The sequence below is a fragment of the Myodes glareolus genome, chromosome 4 (assembly GCF_982192425.1).
Source record: "Myodes glareolus chromosome 4, mMyoGla1.1, whole genome shotgun sequence".
Classification (NCBI taxonomy): domain Eukaryota; kingdom Metazoa; phylum Chordata; class Mammalia; order Rodentia; family Cricetidae; genus Myodes; species Myodes glareolus.
This window is the reverse complement of record NC_142029.1, coordinates 118138955-118152788: the sequence shown is the minus strand read 5'-3', so window position 1 is coordinate 118152788 and position 13834 is coordinate 118138955. Positions and strand designations below refer to the sequence as shown.

Here is a 13834-nt window from a genome sequence, read left to right as displayed (position 1 = left end):
GACAATGATGTGATTGGTTAGCTATGAAGTCCAAGCCTTTGAGGCCTTCAGTTCTTGTGTTATTGGAGTGAAATGCCATGCCGAGAAATGCACTAAGCATCTACAGAGGCTTCCTAGTGAGAAATAATCTGGTTCTGTTTTTGTGTGATCTCTATTTGGAATGTGGAGGGAGTTTGACAGGACCCCAATATTCTTTTATTTAGCGAGATATCACCTGCCTGTCTGGTTCTATTTTGTTGGAAAATTTTGTCTGCCTGGTGTGTCTGTAAGTTTTGTTGCAACCTTTGAGCTGTTACAGAAATGGGTCTAACATATTTACTGTCTCTGCTACTGCCAGTCACCAAGCTCCATGGCTGTTTTTATTGGTTGGAGCTGGTCACTGGATCCAGGTTAGCAGGAGTTCAGATGTCTTTTTGGTTTGGATAATATAAAAGTTGTTTTATACTGTTGAATTATATTGGAAAGTTGGTGCTAGAGTTACTAGGTATACCAGTTTCCTCTGTGCCCTGTTAGTTGAATCACCTGACACCTTGATAGAAAAAGAAAGCAAAGCCAGAATAGCCAAAAGATTGAACTTGGTGTCTGTGAGCATTCTGTACCTCAGGATTTATAAGTTTATTGAGTATGGTTAAAAACCTGTAAAACCTGTGGGAAAAAGTTAATATGAAATTAGTATTACTGGGGATTTATTGTTAAAAATCTTTGCACAGGAAATCTTTTTTTTAATCAACTGTTACAGAAATTAAATAAGACAGCATATTTCAAATCGTTTAAACCACTTTCTTAAAGAGATTTCCTCCACTTCCAGAGATCTTGAATAGCCTCCTGGTCAGTTATCCGGAAGCAAATCTTCACATAATTAATGAACTTAGTTGGCTTCCACTTTGGGAAGAGAGCCACCTTTTTTTTTCTTGCTTGCATTTTTGCCTTCACTAAAGAACTAGGTCCTTTTGGTGTTTTAGGAGTTTTTTCCTGTTTTCTGAAGAACACTTTGATTTTGGTGTTGATGGTTTTAAGTCTTTTTCATTTTGGTTTGATTTTTGTGCATTTTTGGACGGGGTATCTCACTGGAACTTTTTTCTTCAGCTTCCTCATCATCAAAATCATCATCGTCACCAACCTCATCATCCACATTATCTCTGTTGCCATCATCATCTTCATCAAGTTTTACCTTTTTCTGTGGACCCTTGTACTACCTCCAGGAGCAGATCTTTTTTTCAGACATACGTAAGAGTTTCACATCCTCCTGATCTTCAACTTCCGACCCTGAGTCTTCCTCTACAGCGACTAGGTACTGTCCACCAATGCACACAGGCCCTGATCCACACTTCCTCCTTAAGACCACAGCTGGTGTCATCTCAAAGCCCCCAAGAGAAACAATTAGATGTACTGATATTTTTTCTTTCTTATTTATTGATTTTTAATTGATCTCTACATTTTTCTCTGCTCCCTTCCTTGCCTCTCCCCTTCCCCATTCTACCCTCCCCCAAGGTCCCCATGCTCCCAATTTACTCAGGAGATCTTATCTTTTTCTACTTCTCATGAAGATTAGATCTATGTATCTCTTAGTGTCTGCATTGTTGTCCAGGTTCTCTGGGATTATGGTTTGTAGGCTGGCTTTCTTTGCTTTATGTTTAAAAACCACCTATGAGTGAGTACATGTGATAATTGTCTTTCTGTGTCTGGGTTACCTCACTCAAAATAACGTTTTCTAGCTCCATCCATTTTCTCACAAAATTCAAGATGTTGTTATTTTGTTCTGCTGTGTAGTACTCCATTGTGTAAATGTACCACATTTTCCTTCTCCATTTTTTGGTTGAGGGGCATTTAGGCTGTTTTCAGGTTCAGGCTATGACAAACAACGCTGCTATGAACATAGTTGAACGCATGTCCTTGTGGCATGGTTGAGCATCCTTTGTATATATATCCAAAAGTGGTATTACTGGGTCTTAAGGAAGGATGTTTTCTAATTTTCTGAGAAATTACCACACTGACATGCAAAGGGGCTGTACCAGTTTGCATTCCCACCAGCAATGAAGAAGAATGTTCCCTTTTCCCCACAACTTCTCCAGCATAAGCTGTATTCAGTGCTTTTGTTCTTGGCCATTCTTACAAGTGTAAGTTGAAATCTTAGAGTTGTTTTGATTTGCATTTCTCATGACTAAGGATGTTGAAGATTTCCTTAAGTGTCTTTCAGCCATTTTAGATTCCTCTGTTGAGAGTTCTCTGTTTAGGTTTATACTCCACTTTTTTATTGGATTATGTGTTCATTTGATGACCAATTTCTTGAGTTCTTTGTATATTTTGGAGATCAGACCTCTGTCTGATGTGGATTTAGTGAAGACCTCCCATTTTGTAGGCTATTCTTTTGTCTTATTGACCGTGTCCTTTGCTTTACAGAAACTTTTCAGTTTCAAGAGGTCCCATTTATAAATTGTTTCTCTTAGTGTCTATGCTGTTAGGGTTATATTTAGGAAGTGGTCTCCAGTGCAAATGCATTCAAGTGTACTTCCCACTTTCTCTAATGTAAGTTTCAGTGTGGCTGGATTTATGTTGAGGTCTTTGATCCATTTGGACTTGAGTTTTATGCATGGTGATAGATGTGGGTCTATTTTCCTTCTTCTAAATGTTGATATCCAGTTATGCCAGCACAATTTGTTAAATATGCTTTCCTTTTTTCATTTGATATGTTCTGCTTCTTTGTCAAAAATCAGGTGTTCAAAGGTGTGTGGATTGATATCTGGGTCTTCTATTCGGTTCCATTGATCCCCCTGTCTGTTCTTATGCCAGTACTAGGCTGTTTTCTGTACTGTAGCTCTGTAATAGAGTTTGAAGTCAGGGGTTGTGATGCCTCCAGAAGTTCTTTTATTGTACAGGATTGTTTTGGCTAACCTGCGTTTTTTTTGTTTGTTTGTTTTTTGTTTTTTGTGGGTTTTTTTTTTGCTTTTCCATATGAAGATCAGTACAATTCTTTCAAGGTTTGTGAAGAATTTTGAAGGGATTTTGATGGGCATTGCATTCAATCTGTAGATGACTTTTGGTAAGATTGCCATTTTTACTAAGTTAATTCTGCCTACTCAAGAGCATGGGAGATCTTCCCACTTTCTGGTGTCTTCTTCAATTTCCTTCTTCAGAGATTTAAAGTTCTTGTCATATGAGTCTTCCACTTGTTTGGTTAGAGTTACTCCAAGATATTTTATACTACTATTTGTGGCTATTATGAAGGGTGATATTTCTCTGATTTCTTTCTCAGCCCTTTTATCATCTGAGTAAAGGAGGGCTATTGATTTTTTTTGAGTAAATCTTGTATCCTGCCACATTACTGAAAGTGTTTCTGAGTTGTAGAAGTTTCTTGATAGCATTTTTGGGATCGCTTTGAAGGACCCCAACTCGTCTTAACCACAGTTATGCCGTTCTGCAAAGGTTTTCAGATAGCAAACTTAATTAAGGGCCTCCGGAGTTCAGGGCCTCCGGAATGCTGAGCAGATAGCAAGCTTAATTAAGGGCCTCCGGAGTTCAGGGCCTCTGGAATGCTGAGCAGATAGCAAGCTTAATTAAGGGCCTCCGGAGTTCAGGGCCTCCGGAATGCTGAGCAGATAACAAGCTCCATTAAAGGCCTCCGGAATTCAGTGCCTCCGGAATGCTGAGCAAAGATACCTGAGGTTAGAGCAAAGATAGCCTTATCTGGCTGCGAGACAGGAGATTTATGGACTGGACATAGAAACAAAGAAAGAGAGGATTGCGAGGCCTGAGTCACGTATAAAGCGAGGCTCTCACGAGTCAGGGGCTGTGCAATCAGACATCTGGTCGCCAGCCAGGAAAGGGGGGGCAGGATAGGAGGAACAGTAAACCGCTGAGTAGTCCCCTCATTGTTATTTAGGTTAAAAATTTACCACCCTGCATCTTGCTTCTGTAAACCTCGCTTTTTGCTCTCCTATAAAAACCCCTCACCCCCAACCTGCGGGGCGCAAGTCCTCCAAGAGACTCTGTCACCCCAGGTACCTGCGTATCCAATAAACCTCTTGCTGTTTGCATCCGGCTGCGTGTTTTCGACTGATCTTTGGGCACGGGGTCTCTCCCGAGGGAAGAGGCCCACGGGAGTCTTTCATTTGGTGCGTTGGCCGGGAATTGAGGCCCCTATCCCAGAGACCGCCGAATCACTGCCGGGAGGTGAGGTAAGCTGGCCAAGATTCTATGTTCTATGTTCTATGTCCTGTACTTGTCTTACGTCTTTTGCGTCTGATTGTTGCGCTGCGAATTTGAATTTGTTCGATTCAGCTGGGTCGGTTTGTATTTGGGCGGGCCTCGGAAAGGAGCTGACAGGCTCAGACTTCCCCCCCCCCCGCACCCTGGGAGACGTCCCGAAGGAGTTTGGGAGCTCGATTCTTCGGGCTCATTTGTTTGAACCCACGACCAGAATCGGATTTTGTCCGAGGGTACGGGGCTCGTTTGTCTGAACCCACGACCAGAGTCGGACTTTTGTCCGAGGGTACGGGGCTCGTTTGGGAGGTGGGGTGTCCGGAGCTCCTTTGTAACCTCCGTTTGCGCAGCGTGTTTGATTGTCGGTCTGTTTGTCCTATTGTGCATCTTTGAGGTTAGTCTGTTTGTTACTGGAACACCAGCATGGGGCAGTCTTTAACTACCCCTCTGAGCCTTACTCTAGAACACTGGTCAGACGTCTCTAAACGAGCGAGCAATCAAACGCTCGAAGTCAAGAAGAAAAAGTGGCAGAGCTTCTGTTCCTCGGAATGGCCCACATTCAACATGGGCTGGCCGCGGGACGGCACTTTCAACAAGAATGTTATTTTGCAGGTCAAGGAACGAGTCTTCGACAAAGGGCCCTGTGGACGCCCTGACCAGGTCGCTTATATCGTTACTTGGGAAAGTTTGACTAATGACCCACCCCCCTGGGTGGCCCCCTTTATTTTTCCAGAGAAATCCCAACCCTCCCTAGGTCTCACTCCTTCGGCCCCGACTCCTCCCCTGCCTTCCCCTCCTCTGCCTTCCCTATCAAAGACTCCCACCCCTACAGTCTCCTCCCTTTATCCTGCACTGACGAAGGAGGAGACCCCCAAACTACATGGGAGACCGAAGGAGACCCATAAGCAGCCATCTGTCCTTCCCCCTGACCCAAATTCCCCTCTTGTCGACCTCCTATCCGAAGATCCTCCCCCCTACAACCCCCAGCAGGAGCCCGAAAATAATGAAGCAGATCTTGCGACGTCCTCGCCCTTGTCACGGAGCTCCCCACCTACTGCCTCCCCTGTCATGAGCAGGCTCCGGGGAAACCGGGAACCGTCTCCCCCGGACTCCACCTCTCAAGCATTTCCCCTGCGACAGGGAAATAACGGCCAGTTTCAATACTGGCCCTTTTCCGCCTCTGATCTATACAACTGGAAACAACACAATCCTCCCTTTTCCAAGGATCCTATGGCATTAACTAGCTTAATAGAGTCTATTCTGCTTACACACCAACCAACCTGGGACGATTGTCAACAGCTACTACAGACCCTCTGTAGAGGACCGCAACCACATTCGCCATTCCAAGATGGCGCTGACATCCGGTTCCACTGCGTGGTGAACAGGATAACGCGCATGTGTTGGCAAATTTCCAACACTGTAGTCCCTGCCTCTCCCGAGGCGTCATCTGGGATGATGGGCAGCTGACCAATCTGAGAGTGACACGTCCGAGGCGGGGACTATTTCCTATATAAGGGCTGGGTTCGCCTCGCTCTGGGTCTCCGCCATGTCGGCTTATGCTCTCGCTCTCAAGACGCATTAAAAAGCTGTTCTGCAGAAGGATCCTACGTGCCCTGCGTTGTTCTTGCTGGCGAGACAGTAGCGCGGGACAACCCTCCTCACCTCTGAGGAAAAACAAAGGGTCTTCGTAGAGGCACGAAAGCAGGTTCCCGGAGAAGATGGGAGGCCAACCCAGTTGCCCAACGAGATTGATGCTGCCTTCCCCCTCACTAGGCCTGACTGGGATTTTACTACGATCGCAGGTAGGACACACCTACGCCTTTATCGCCAGTTGCTCATAGTGGGTCTCCGAGGGGCTGGTCGTCGCCCCACAAATTTGGCACAGGTAAAGCAAACGATTCAAGGGGCAGATGAGTCTCCAGCAGCTTTTTTAGAAAGGCTTAAGGAAGCATATCGTATGTATACGCCTTATGATCCCGAGGACCCAGGGCAGGCTAACGGCTTGTCAATGTCCTTTATCTGTCAGTCAGCACCTGACATCAGGAACAAGTTACAGAGGCTGGAGAATTTGCAGGGGTATACACTACAGGATCTACTTAAGGAGGCAGAGAAAATCTTCAACAAAAGGGAGACTCAAGAAGAAAGGGAGGACCATATCCATAGAGAGAAAGAAGAAAGGGAAGATAGATTGAGAAGGGAAGCAGAGGAAAAGGAGGAGGCTAGAGATAGAAAAAGGAATAGGGAATTGAGCCGTCTCTTGGCCGCCGCAGTTCAGAGCCAGGAAAGTCAACAGGGAGATAGGATGGGAGAACGGAGAGGCCCTCGTGTGGAACGCGACCAATGCGCCTACTGCAAGGAAAGAGGACACTGGGCGAAAGACTGCCCTAAAAATACTCGTAAACCCAGAGGCCCCAAACCACGAGCCTCACTCCTGGCCCTAGATGAAGACTAGGGAGGTCAGGGCCAGGAGCCCCCCCCCTGAGCCCAGGTTAACACTTGATGTCGGGGGGCAGCCGGTTACTTTCCTAGTAGATACTGGAGCCCAGCATTCGGTTCTTACCCGGTCACCTGGACCGCTCAGTGAACGGACCGCTTGGGTACAAGGAGCCACCAGCGGAAGACAATATCGCTGGACCACCGAGCGGAAGGTGCAATTAGCAACTGGTAAAGTAACTCATTCTTTCCTACATGTTCCAGACTGCCCCTATCCATTACTGGGGCGAGACTTACTCACCAAACTGAAAGCCCAAATTCATTTTGAGGGGACAGGAGTTCGAGTGTCGGGCCCAAACGGGGACCCCCTCCAGGTCTTGACTTTACAATTGGAGGACGAATACCGGCTATACGAACAGGACCCCAAGGTACAAGGGTCCAGGGACTTGGACATATGGCTTACAGAGTACCCACAGGCATGGGCCGAAACGGGAGGTATGGGGCTAGCGCTACAGCAGCCCCCATTGGTTGTAGCCCTAAAAGCCTCAGCCACCCCAATCTCAGTCAAGCAATACCCCATGTCAAATGAGGCCTACCAGGGGATAAGACCTCATATCAAGAGGCTATTAGAAGAAGGCATACTGACTCCCTGCCGGTCACCTTGGAATACCCCCCTCCTTCCAGTAAAGAAACCAGGGACGAAGGATTACAGGCTGGTACAGGACCTCAGGGAAGTAAATAAGAGAGTTGAAGACATACACCCGACCGTCCCCAATCCATAATTTACTAAGCACCCTGCCACTTTCGCACACCTGGTATACGGTGCTAGACTTGAAGGACGCCTTCTTCTGTCTCAGATTAAGCCCCAAAAGTCAACCCCTTTTCGCCTTCGAATGGAGAGACCCCGAATTGGGGATTTCAGGCCAACTGACATGGACCCGGCTCCCACAGGGCTATAAGAATAGCCCCACCCTATTTGATGAGGCCTTACACCGGGACCTTGCAGACTTCAGAGTTCAACACCCGTCATTGATCCTGCTCCAGTATGTGGATGATCTTCTGCTGGCAGCCCCCACAGAACATGACTGCCGACAAGGTACGGGGGCCCTATTGCAGACCCTGGGACGGCTGGGCTATCGAGCATCCGCCAAAAAGGCCCAGATATGCCAGACTGAGGTGACTTATTTGGGATATAAGTTAAAAAAGGGACAGTGTTGGCTCACAGCCGCACGCAAAGCGACTGTATCCTGCATACCTGTACCCCGAAACCCTCGCCAGTTGAGGGAATTCCTGGGGACAGCTGGGTTCTGCCGCTTATGGATACCAGGCTTCACTGAAATGGCAGCTCCCCTCTATCCCCTCACCAAGCATGGGGTCCCATTTGAATGGACAGATAAACAACAAGGGGCTTTCGAGAACATCAAACGGGCCCTCCTCTCCTCCCCGGCACTGAGTTTGCCGGACGTCACTAAGCCATTCGAACTGTTTGTTGATGAAAAACAAGGATATGCCAAGGGGGTTTTGACCCAAAGACTTGGACCATGGAAACGCCCTGTCGCATACTTATCAAATAAATTAGACCCAGTGGCCTCAGGCTGGCCCCCTTGCCTACGGATGGTGGCAGCCATTGCCGTCCTTATTAAGGATGCTGGCAAACTGACTTTGGGACAGCCCCTGACCATTCTGGCACCCCATGCCATCGAGGCCTTGATTAGGCAGCCCCCTGACCGGTGGCTCTCCAACGCCCGCATGACCCACTACCAATCCTTGCTGTTGGATACAGACCGAATCCAGTTTGGACCTGTAGTCGCCCTTAATCCGGCGACCTTGTTACCCACACCGGAAGGACCAGACCAGCATGACTGCCTTCAGATCCTCGCAGAAATGCATGGAACCTGGACGGACTTGACTAATCAGCCCCTCCCAGATGCGGACCACACCTGGTACACCGATGGGAGCAGTTACCTACTAAATGGAGAACGCAGGGCGGGAGCCGCAGTTACCACGGAGACCCAGGTAATCTGGGCCAGTGCATTACCCAGTGGCACCTCGGCCCAACGAGCTGAACTCATCGCTCTGACTCGAGCCCTTAGATTGGCAGAAGGTAAGAAGCTGAATGTTTATACTGATAGTCGGTATGCATTCGCCACTGCACACATACATGGAGAAATATACCGGAGACGAGGGCTCTTAACCTCAGAAGGCAAGGAAATTAAAAATAAAGCAGAGATCCTTGCTCTATTAGAAGCCTTATTCCTCCCCAAAAGACTGAGCATTATGCACTGTCCCGGACACCAAAAAGGAGATCACGCTGAGGCCAGAGGAAATCGGCGGGCGGATGAAGCGGCCCGAGAGGCTGCATTGGGACCACAAATTCTCCCCCTAATATCCGAGGCCGTCCAATCCACAATAGACTGGGCCTATGATAAAGAGGACATACACCTACTCCAAAAATTGGGGGCAGAATACAACTCAGCGAATAGACGATGGATTTATCGGGGAAAAATAGCAGTGCCCATAAAAATAACCCATGAACTTATAGACTATTTACATAAATTGACCCATTTGGGTACAAAGAAAATGAAAATCCTCCTAGACAGAATGGAGACTGGACAATTCCTCCTGAACAGGGATAGGGCACTCCAACGGACAATAGACAATTGCAGGGCCTGTGCCCAAATTAATACAGGCCACTCGAAAACCCTCCAAGGGGTGCGTCTCCGAGGACACCGGCCTGGCATCCACTGGGAAATAGACTTCACCGAAATTAAACCTGGTTTGTATGGGTACAGATACTTGCTGGTTTTTATAGACACCTTTTCAGGATGGGTAGAGGCCTATCCCACCAAACATGAAACAGCCAGGATGGTTGCCAAGAAGTTATTGGAAGAAATTTTTCCCCGATACGGGATGCCAAAGGTATTGGGATCTGATAACGGGCCAGCCTTCGTCTCCCAGGTAAGTCAGTTGGTGGCCAAGTTACTGGGGATTGATTGGAAATTACATTGTGCTTATAGACCCCAGAGTTCAGGACAGGTAGAGCGTATGAACAGAACCATTAAGGAGACTTTGTCTAAATTAGCGCTCGCAACTGGCACAAAGGATTGGGTGCTGCTCCTACCCCTAGCTCTATATCGAGCCAGGAACACTCCTGGGCCACATGGCCTTACCCCATTTGAAATATTGTATGGGGCACCGCCTCCAGCCGTACATTTCTTCGATACGGACATTGCAGACTATGCTAACTCCCCTTCTCTACAAGCCCATTTACAGGCCCTGCAGCTGGTATAACAAGAGGTCTGGAAACCCCTGGCAGCAGCCTACCAAGACAGCCTCAGCCAGCCGGTAGTGCCCCATCAATACCAGATTGGAGACACTGTTTGTGTCCGTAGACATCAGACCAAGAACCTGGAACCGCGCTGGAAAGGACCGTTTACTGTTCTCCTGACCACCCCAACGACGCTTAAGGTGGACGGAATTGCTGCTTGGATCCACGCCTCACACGTGAAAGCCGCCAGCCCAGGAGAACAAACGACTAGCCATAAGAAAGGATGGAAGGTCCAACGCTCCCAGAACCCCCTAAAGATAAGACTGGTGCGGGAATAATGTTATGGGTATTACTCTTTCCAATGTTGATCTCGGGATCCATGGGGGCTCGTAATGGAAGCCCCCACACAATTTACTCCTTAACTTGGCAGATTATTTCCCAGACCGGGGAAATAGTCTGGAAGAAAACTGGCCAACATGCCCTCAACACCTGGTGGCCGCCCCTGACCCCAGACTTTTGTCAATTAGCAGCTGGTTTAGACACCTGGGATGTTCCCATCGAGGATCCTATCAACTCTGAGGACAACCTGCCACGCGCTAGGCGTGCGGCCATAGAGGTTAGCTCATCCGGACCCATACAAACTTCCCCTGGATGCAGGGACAGTTGGGCTAAAGATAGGCTGGCTTCATTAGATTTCTATGTGTGTCCAAGGGATGATAGAAGCAGAGACAAAGCATATGCTTGTGGCGGATATGAACAATACTTCTGTGCTCAATGGACATGTGAAACCACTGGGGATGCCTACTGGAATCCCTCCTCCTCCTGGGACAAAATTATTGTCAAGAGAGGCTGGGTTAAAAATGGGGCAGGAACCACTTCGCTGCCCCTTAACATTACATTCACTGACAAGGGTAAACAAGCCCTGGAATGGCAGAAAGGTTATACCTGGGGACTACGCTGGCATATGTCAGGGACAGATAAAGGGGTGATATTCAAAGTACAACTTAAGGTAAAGACAGCGGCTAATCAAGTTTTGGAAGACCAGCGGCTTCCATCTATTCAGGAATATAAGGGACCATCAATTAATCACAATGTACCACCTGTTATGCCCAGTCCACCTAGGACCCATGGCTCAACTCCCACCCCTATCCCCCCAGCAGCCACAATTGAGCCGGAAAGAGGAACGGGAGATCGTCTTTTAGGCCTCATTAGGGGGGCTTACCAGGCCTTAAATCACTCAGATCCAGATCGGGCCAACAACTGCTGGCTCTGTCTTAACCCAAGTCCCCCATACTATGAAGGGATAGCCCTCTGGGGTAACTATAGCAATGTCACTTCGCCACCCCCCACCTGCCAAGGCATGGATCACCATCTAACCCTTACCCAGGTGACAGGCACCGGATCTTGCATAGGAGCTGCGTCTGGCCAGCCCTTTTGCACTTCAACCATGGCCGTCATCAAGGGGGACTATTATTTAATTCCACCGGAAGGGACCCTTTGGGCTTGTAACACTGGCCTGACTCCCTGTGTTTCGGCAGCAGTGTTCAACCAAACTCATGAATATTGTGTTTTGGTACAAATTTGGCCACACATCATATACCACTCGAATGAGACCATCCTCCAATATTATGGATACTTACCCCAAAGGGAAAAACGGGAGGCTGTTACTTTGACCCTGGCCGTGCTCTTGGGGGTGGGGGGGGTTGCGGCAGGGATAGGCACTGGGACTGCCGCCCTGGTGCGCACGGACCAATATATGCTTTTACATCAAGCTATGAATGAGGATCTGAGGGCCCTTGAAAAGTCGGTTAGAGCCCTGACGGAGTCATTGGCTTCCTTATCCGAGGTGGTGCTGCAAAACCGGAGAGGACTAGATTTGCTCTTTCTAAAGGAAGGAGGACTTTGCGCAGCCTTAAGAGAAGAATGTTGTTTTTATACTGATAATACCAGAGTGGTGACTGAAACCTTAGATAAGTTAAAAGAAAGGCTAGAAAAGCGTAAAAAAGAATTTGAAGCACAACAGACATGGTATGAGGGGCTTTGGAACCGATCCCCATGGTTCACTACCTTAATCTCTTCCCTAATGGGACCTATAATCCTGTTGATGTTAATTCTTACGGTTGGCCCTTGCATTGTAAATCGGTTGATTCAATTTATTAAGGACAGACTTTCAGTCATTCAAACCCTGGTCTTAACCAGCCAGTACCAAAAATTGAGCCAAAGCGAGAAAGAGATCCTATAAATACTTGAGTAAAAGGTTTTACTCCATGATAAAAAAACACAAAATGGGGGAATGAAGGACCCCAACTCGTCTTAACCACAGTTATGCCATTCTGCAAAGGTTTTCAGATAGCAAGCTTAATTAAGGGCCTCCGGAGTTCAGGGCCTCCGGAATGCTGAGCAGATAGCAAGCTTAATTAAGGGCCTCCAGAGTTCAGGGCCTCCCGAATGCTGAGCAGATAACAAGCTCCATTAAAGGCCTCCGGAATTCAGTGCCTCCGGAATGCTGAGCAAAGATACCTGAGGTTAGAGCAAAGATAGCCTTATCTGGCTGCGAGACAGGAGATTTATGGACTGGACATAGAAACAAAGAAAGAGAGGATTGCGAGGCCTGAGTCACGTATAAAGCGAGGCTCTCACGAGTCAGGGGCTGTGCAATCAGACATCTGGTCGCCAGCCAGGAAAGGGGGGGCAGGATAGGAGGAACAGTAAACCGCTGAGTAGTCCCCTCATTGTTATTTAGGTTAAAAATTTACCACCCTGCATCTTGCTTCTGTAAACCTCGCTTTTTGCTCTCCTATAAAAACCCCTCACCCCCAACCTGCGGGGCGCAAGTCCTCCGAGAGACTCTGTTGCCCCAGGTACCTGCGTATCCAATAAACCTCTTGCTGTTTGCATCCGGCTGCGTGTTTTCGACTGATCTTTGGGCACGGGGTCTCTCCCGAGGGAAGATGCCCACGGGAGTCTTTCAGCTTATGTAAACTATCATATCATCATCAAATAATGAGAGTTTGACTTCTTCTTTCCTGATTTGTATCCCCGTGATCTTCTTTTGATACCTTATTGCTCTAGCTAGGACCTCAAGAACTATATTGAATAGATATGGAAATTGTGGACAACATTATCTAGTTCCTGATTTCAGTGGAATCGCTGGGAGTGTCTCTCCATTTAATTTGATATTGACTGTTGACTTGCGGTATATTGACTTGTTGTACTTGACTTCTTGTATGTTGACTTGCCTTTATTATGTTTAGGTATGTTCCTTTTACCCCTGTACTCTCCAAGACCTTTATCATGAATGGATGTTGCTTTTATCGAAAGCTTTTTAGGCATCTAATGAGATGATTATGTTCTTTTTATTTTTCAGTTTGTTTATATGGTGGATTACATTGACAGATTTTTATATGTTAAACTATCCCTGCATCTGTGGGATGAAACTGACTTGATCATGGTGGATGATGGTTCTGATGTGTTCTTGGATTCGATTTGCCAGTATTTTATTTAGTATTTTTGCATCAATGTTCATGAGTGAAATTGGTCTGTAATTCTCCTTATTAGAAATGTCTTTCTGTGGTTTGGGTATCAGGGTAATTGTAGCCTCATAAAGAGAGTTTGGCATTGTTTCTTCTGTCTCTATTGTGTGGAATAATTTGAGGAGTATTGGTATTAGTTCTTCTTTGATAGTGTTAAAATTCTGAGTGGAAACCATCTGGTCCTGGGCTTTTATCCATTGGGAAACTTTTGATGACCGTTTCTATTTCTTCAGCAGTTATAGACTTGTTTAATTTGCTTATCTGGTCTTGATTTAATTTTGGTAAGTGATATTTATGCAGAATGTTGTTCATTTCCTTTAAGTTTTCCAATTTTGCGGAGTACAGGTTTTCAAAATATGATCTAATGATTCCCTGTACTTCCTCTGTGTCTATTTTGTTG

The 13834-nt window shown here is 46.9% G+C and overlaps 1 protein-coding gene and 1 pseudogene across 1 annotated transcript; one reads left to right on the top strand and one right to left on the bottom strand.

The window, feature by feature from the left end:
* Window positions 1–783: 783 nt before the first annotated feature.
* LOC125397095 (nucleophosmin pseudogene) lies at window positions 784–4587 on the bottom strand (annotated as a pseudogene).
* Window positions 4588–4623: 36 nt separating this feature from the next.
* Window positions 4624–9736, top strand: LOC148122443 (uncharacterized). Its single transcript, XM_087905958.1, is given in 5 exon segments — window positions 4624–5515; window positions 5859–6648; window positions 6650–7411; window positions 7413–9511; window positions 9514–9736. Coding segments are annotated over 5 exon segments (4596 nt in total). The 3' UTR covers window positions 9567–9736.
* The last annotated feature ends 4098 nt before the right edge of the window (window positions 9737–13834 follow it).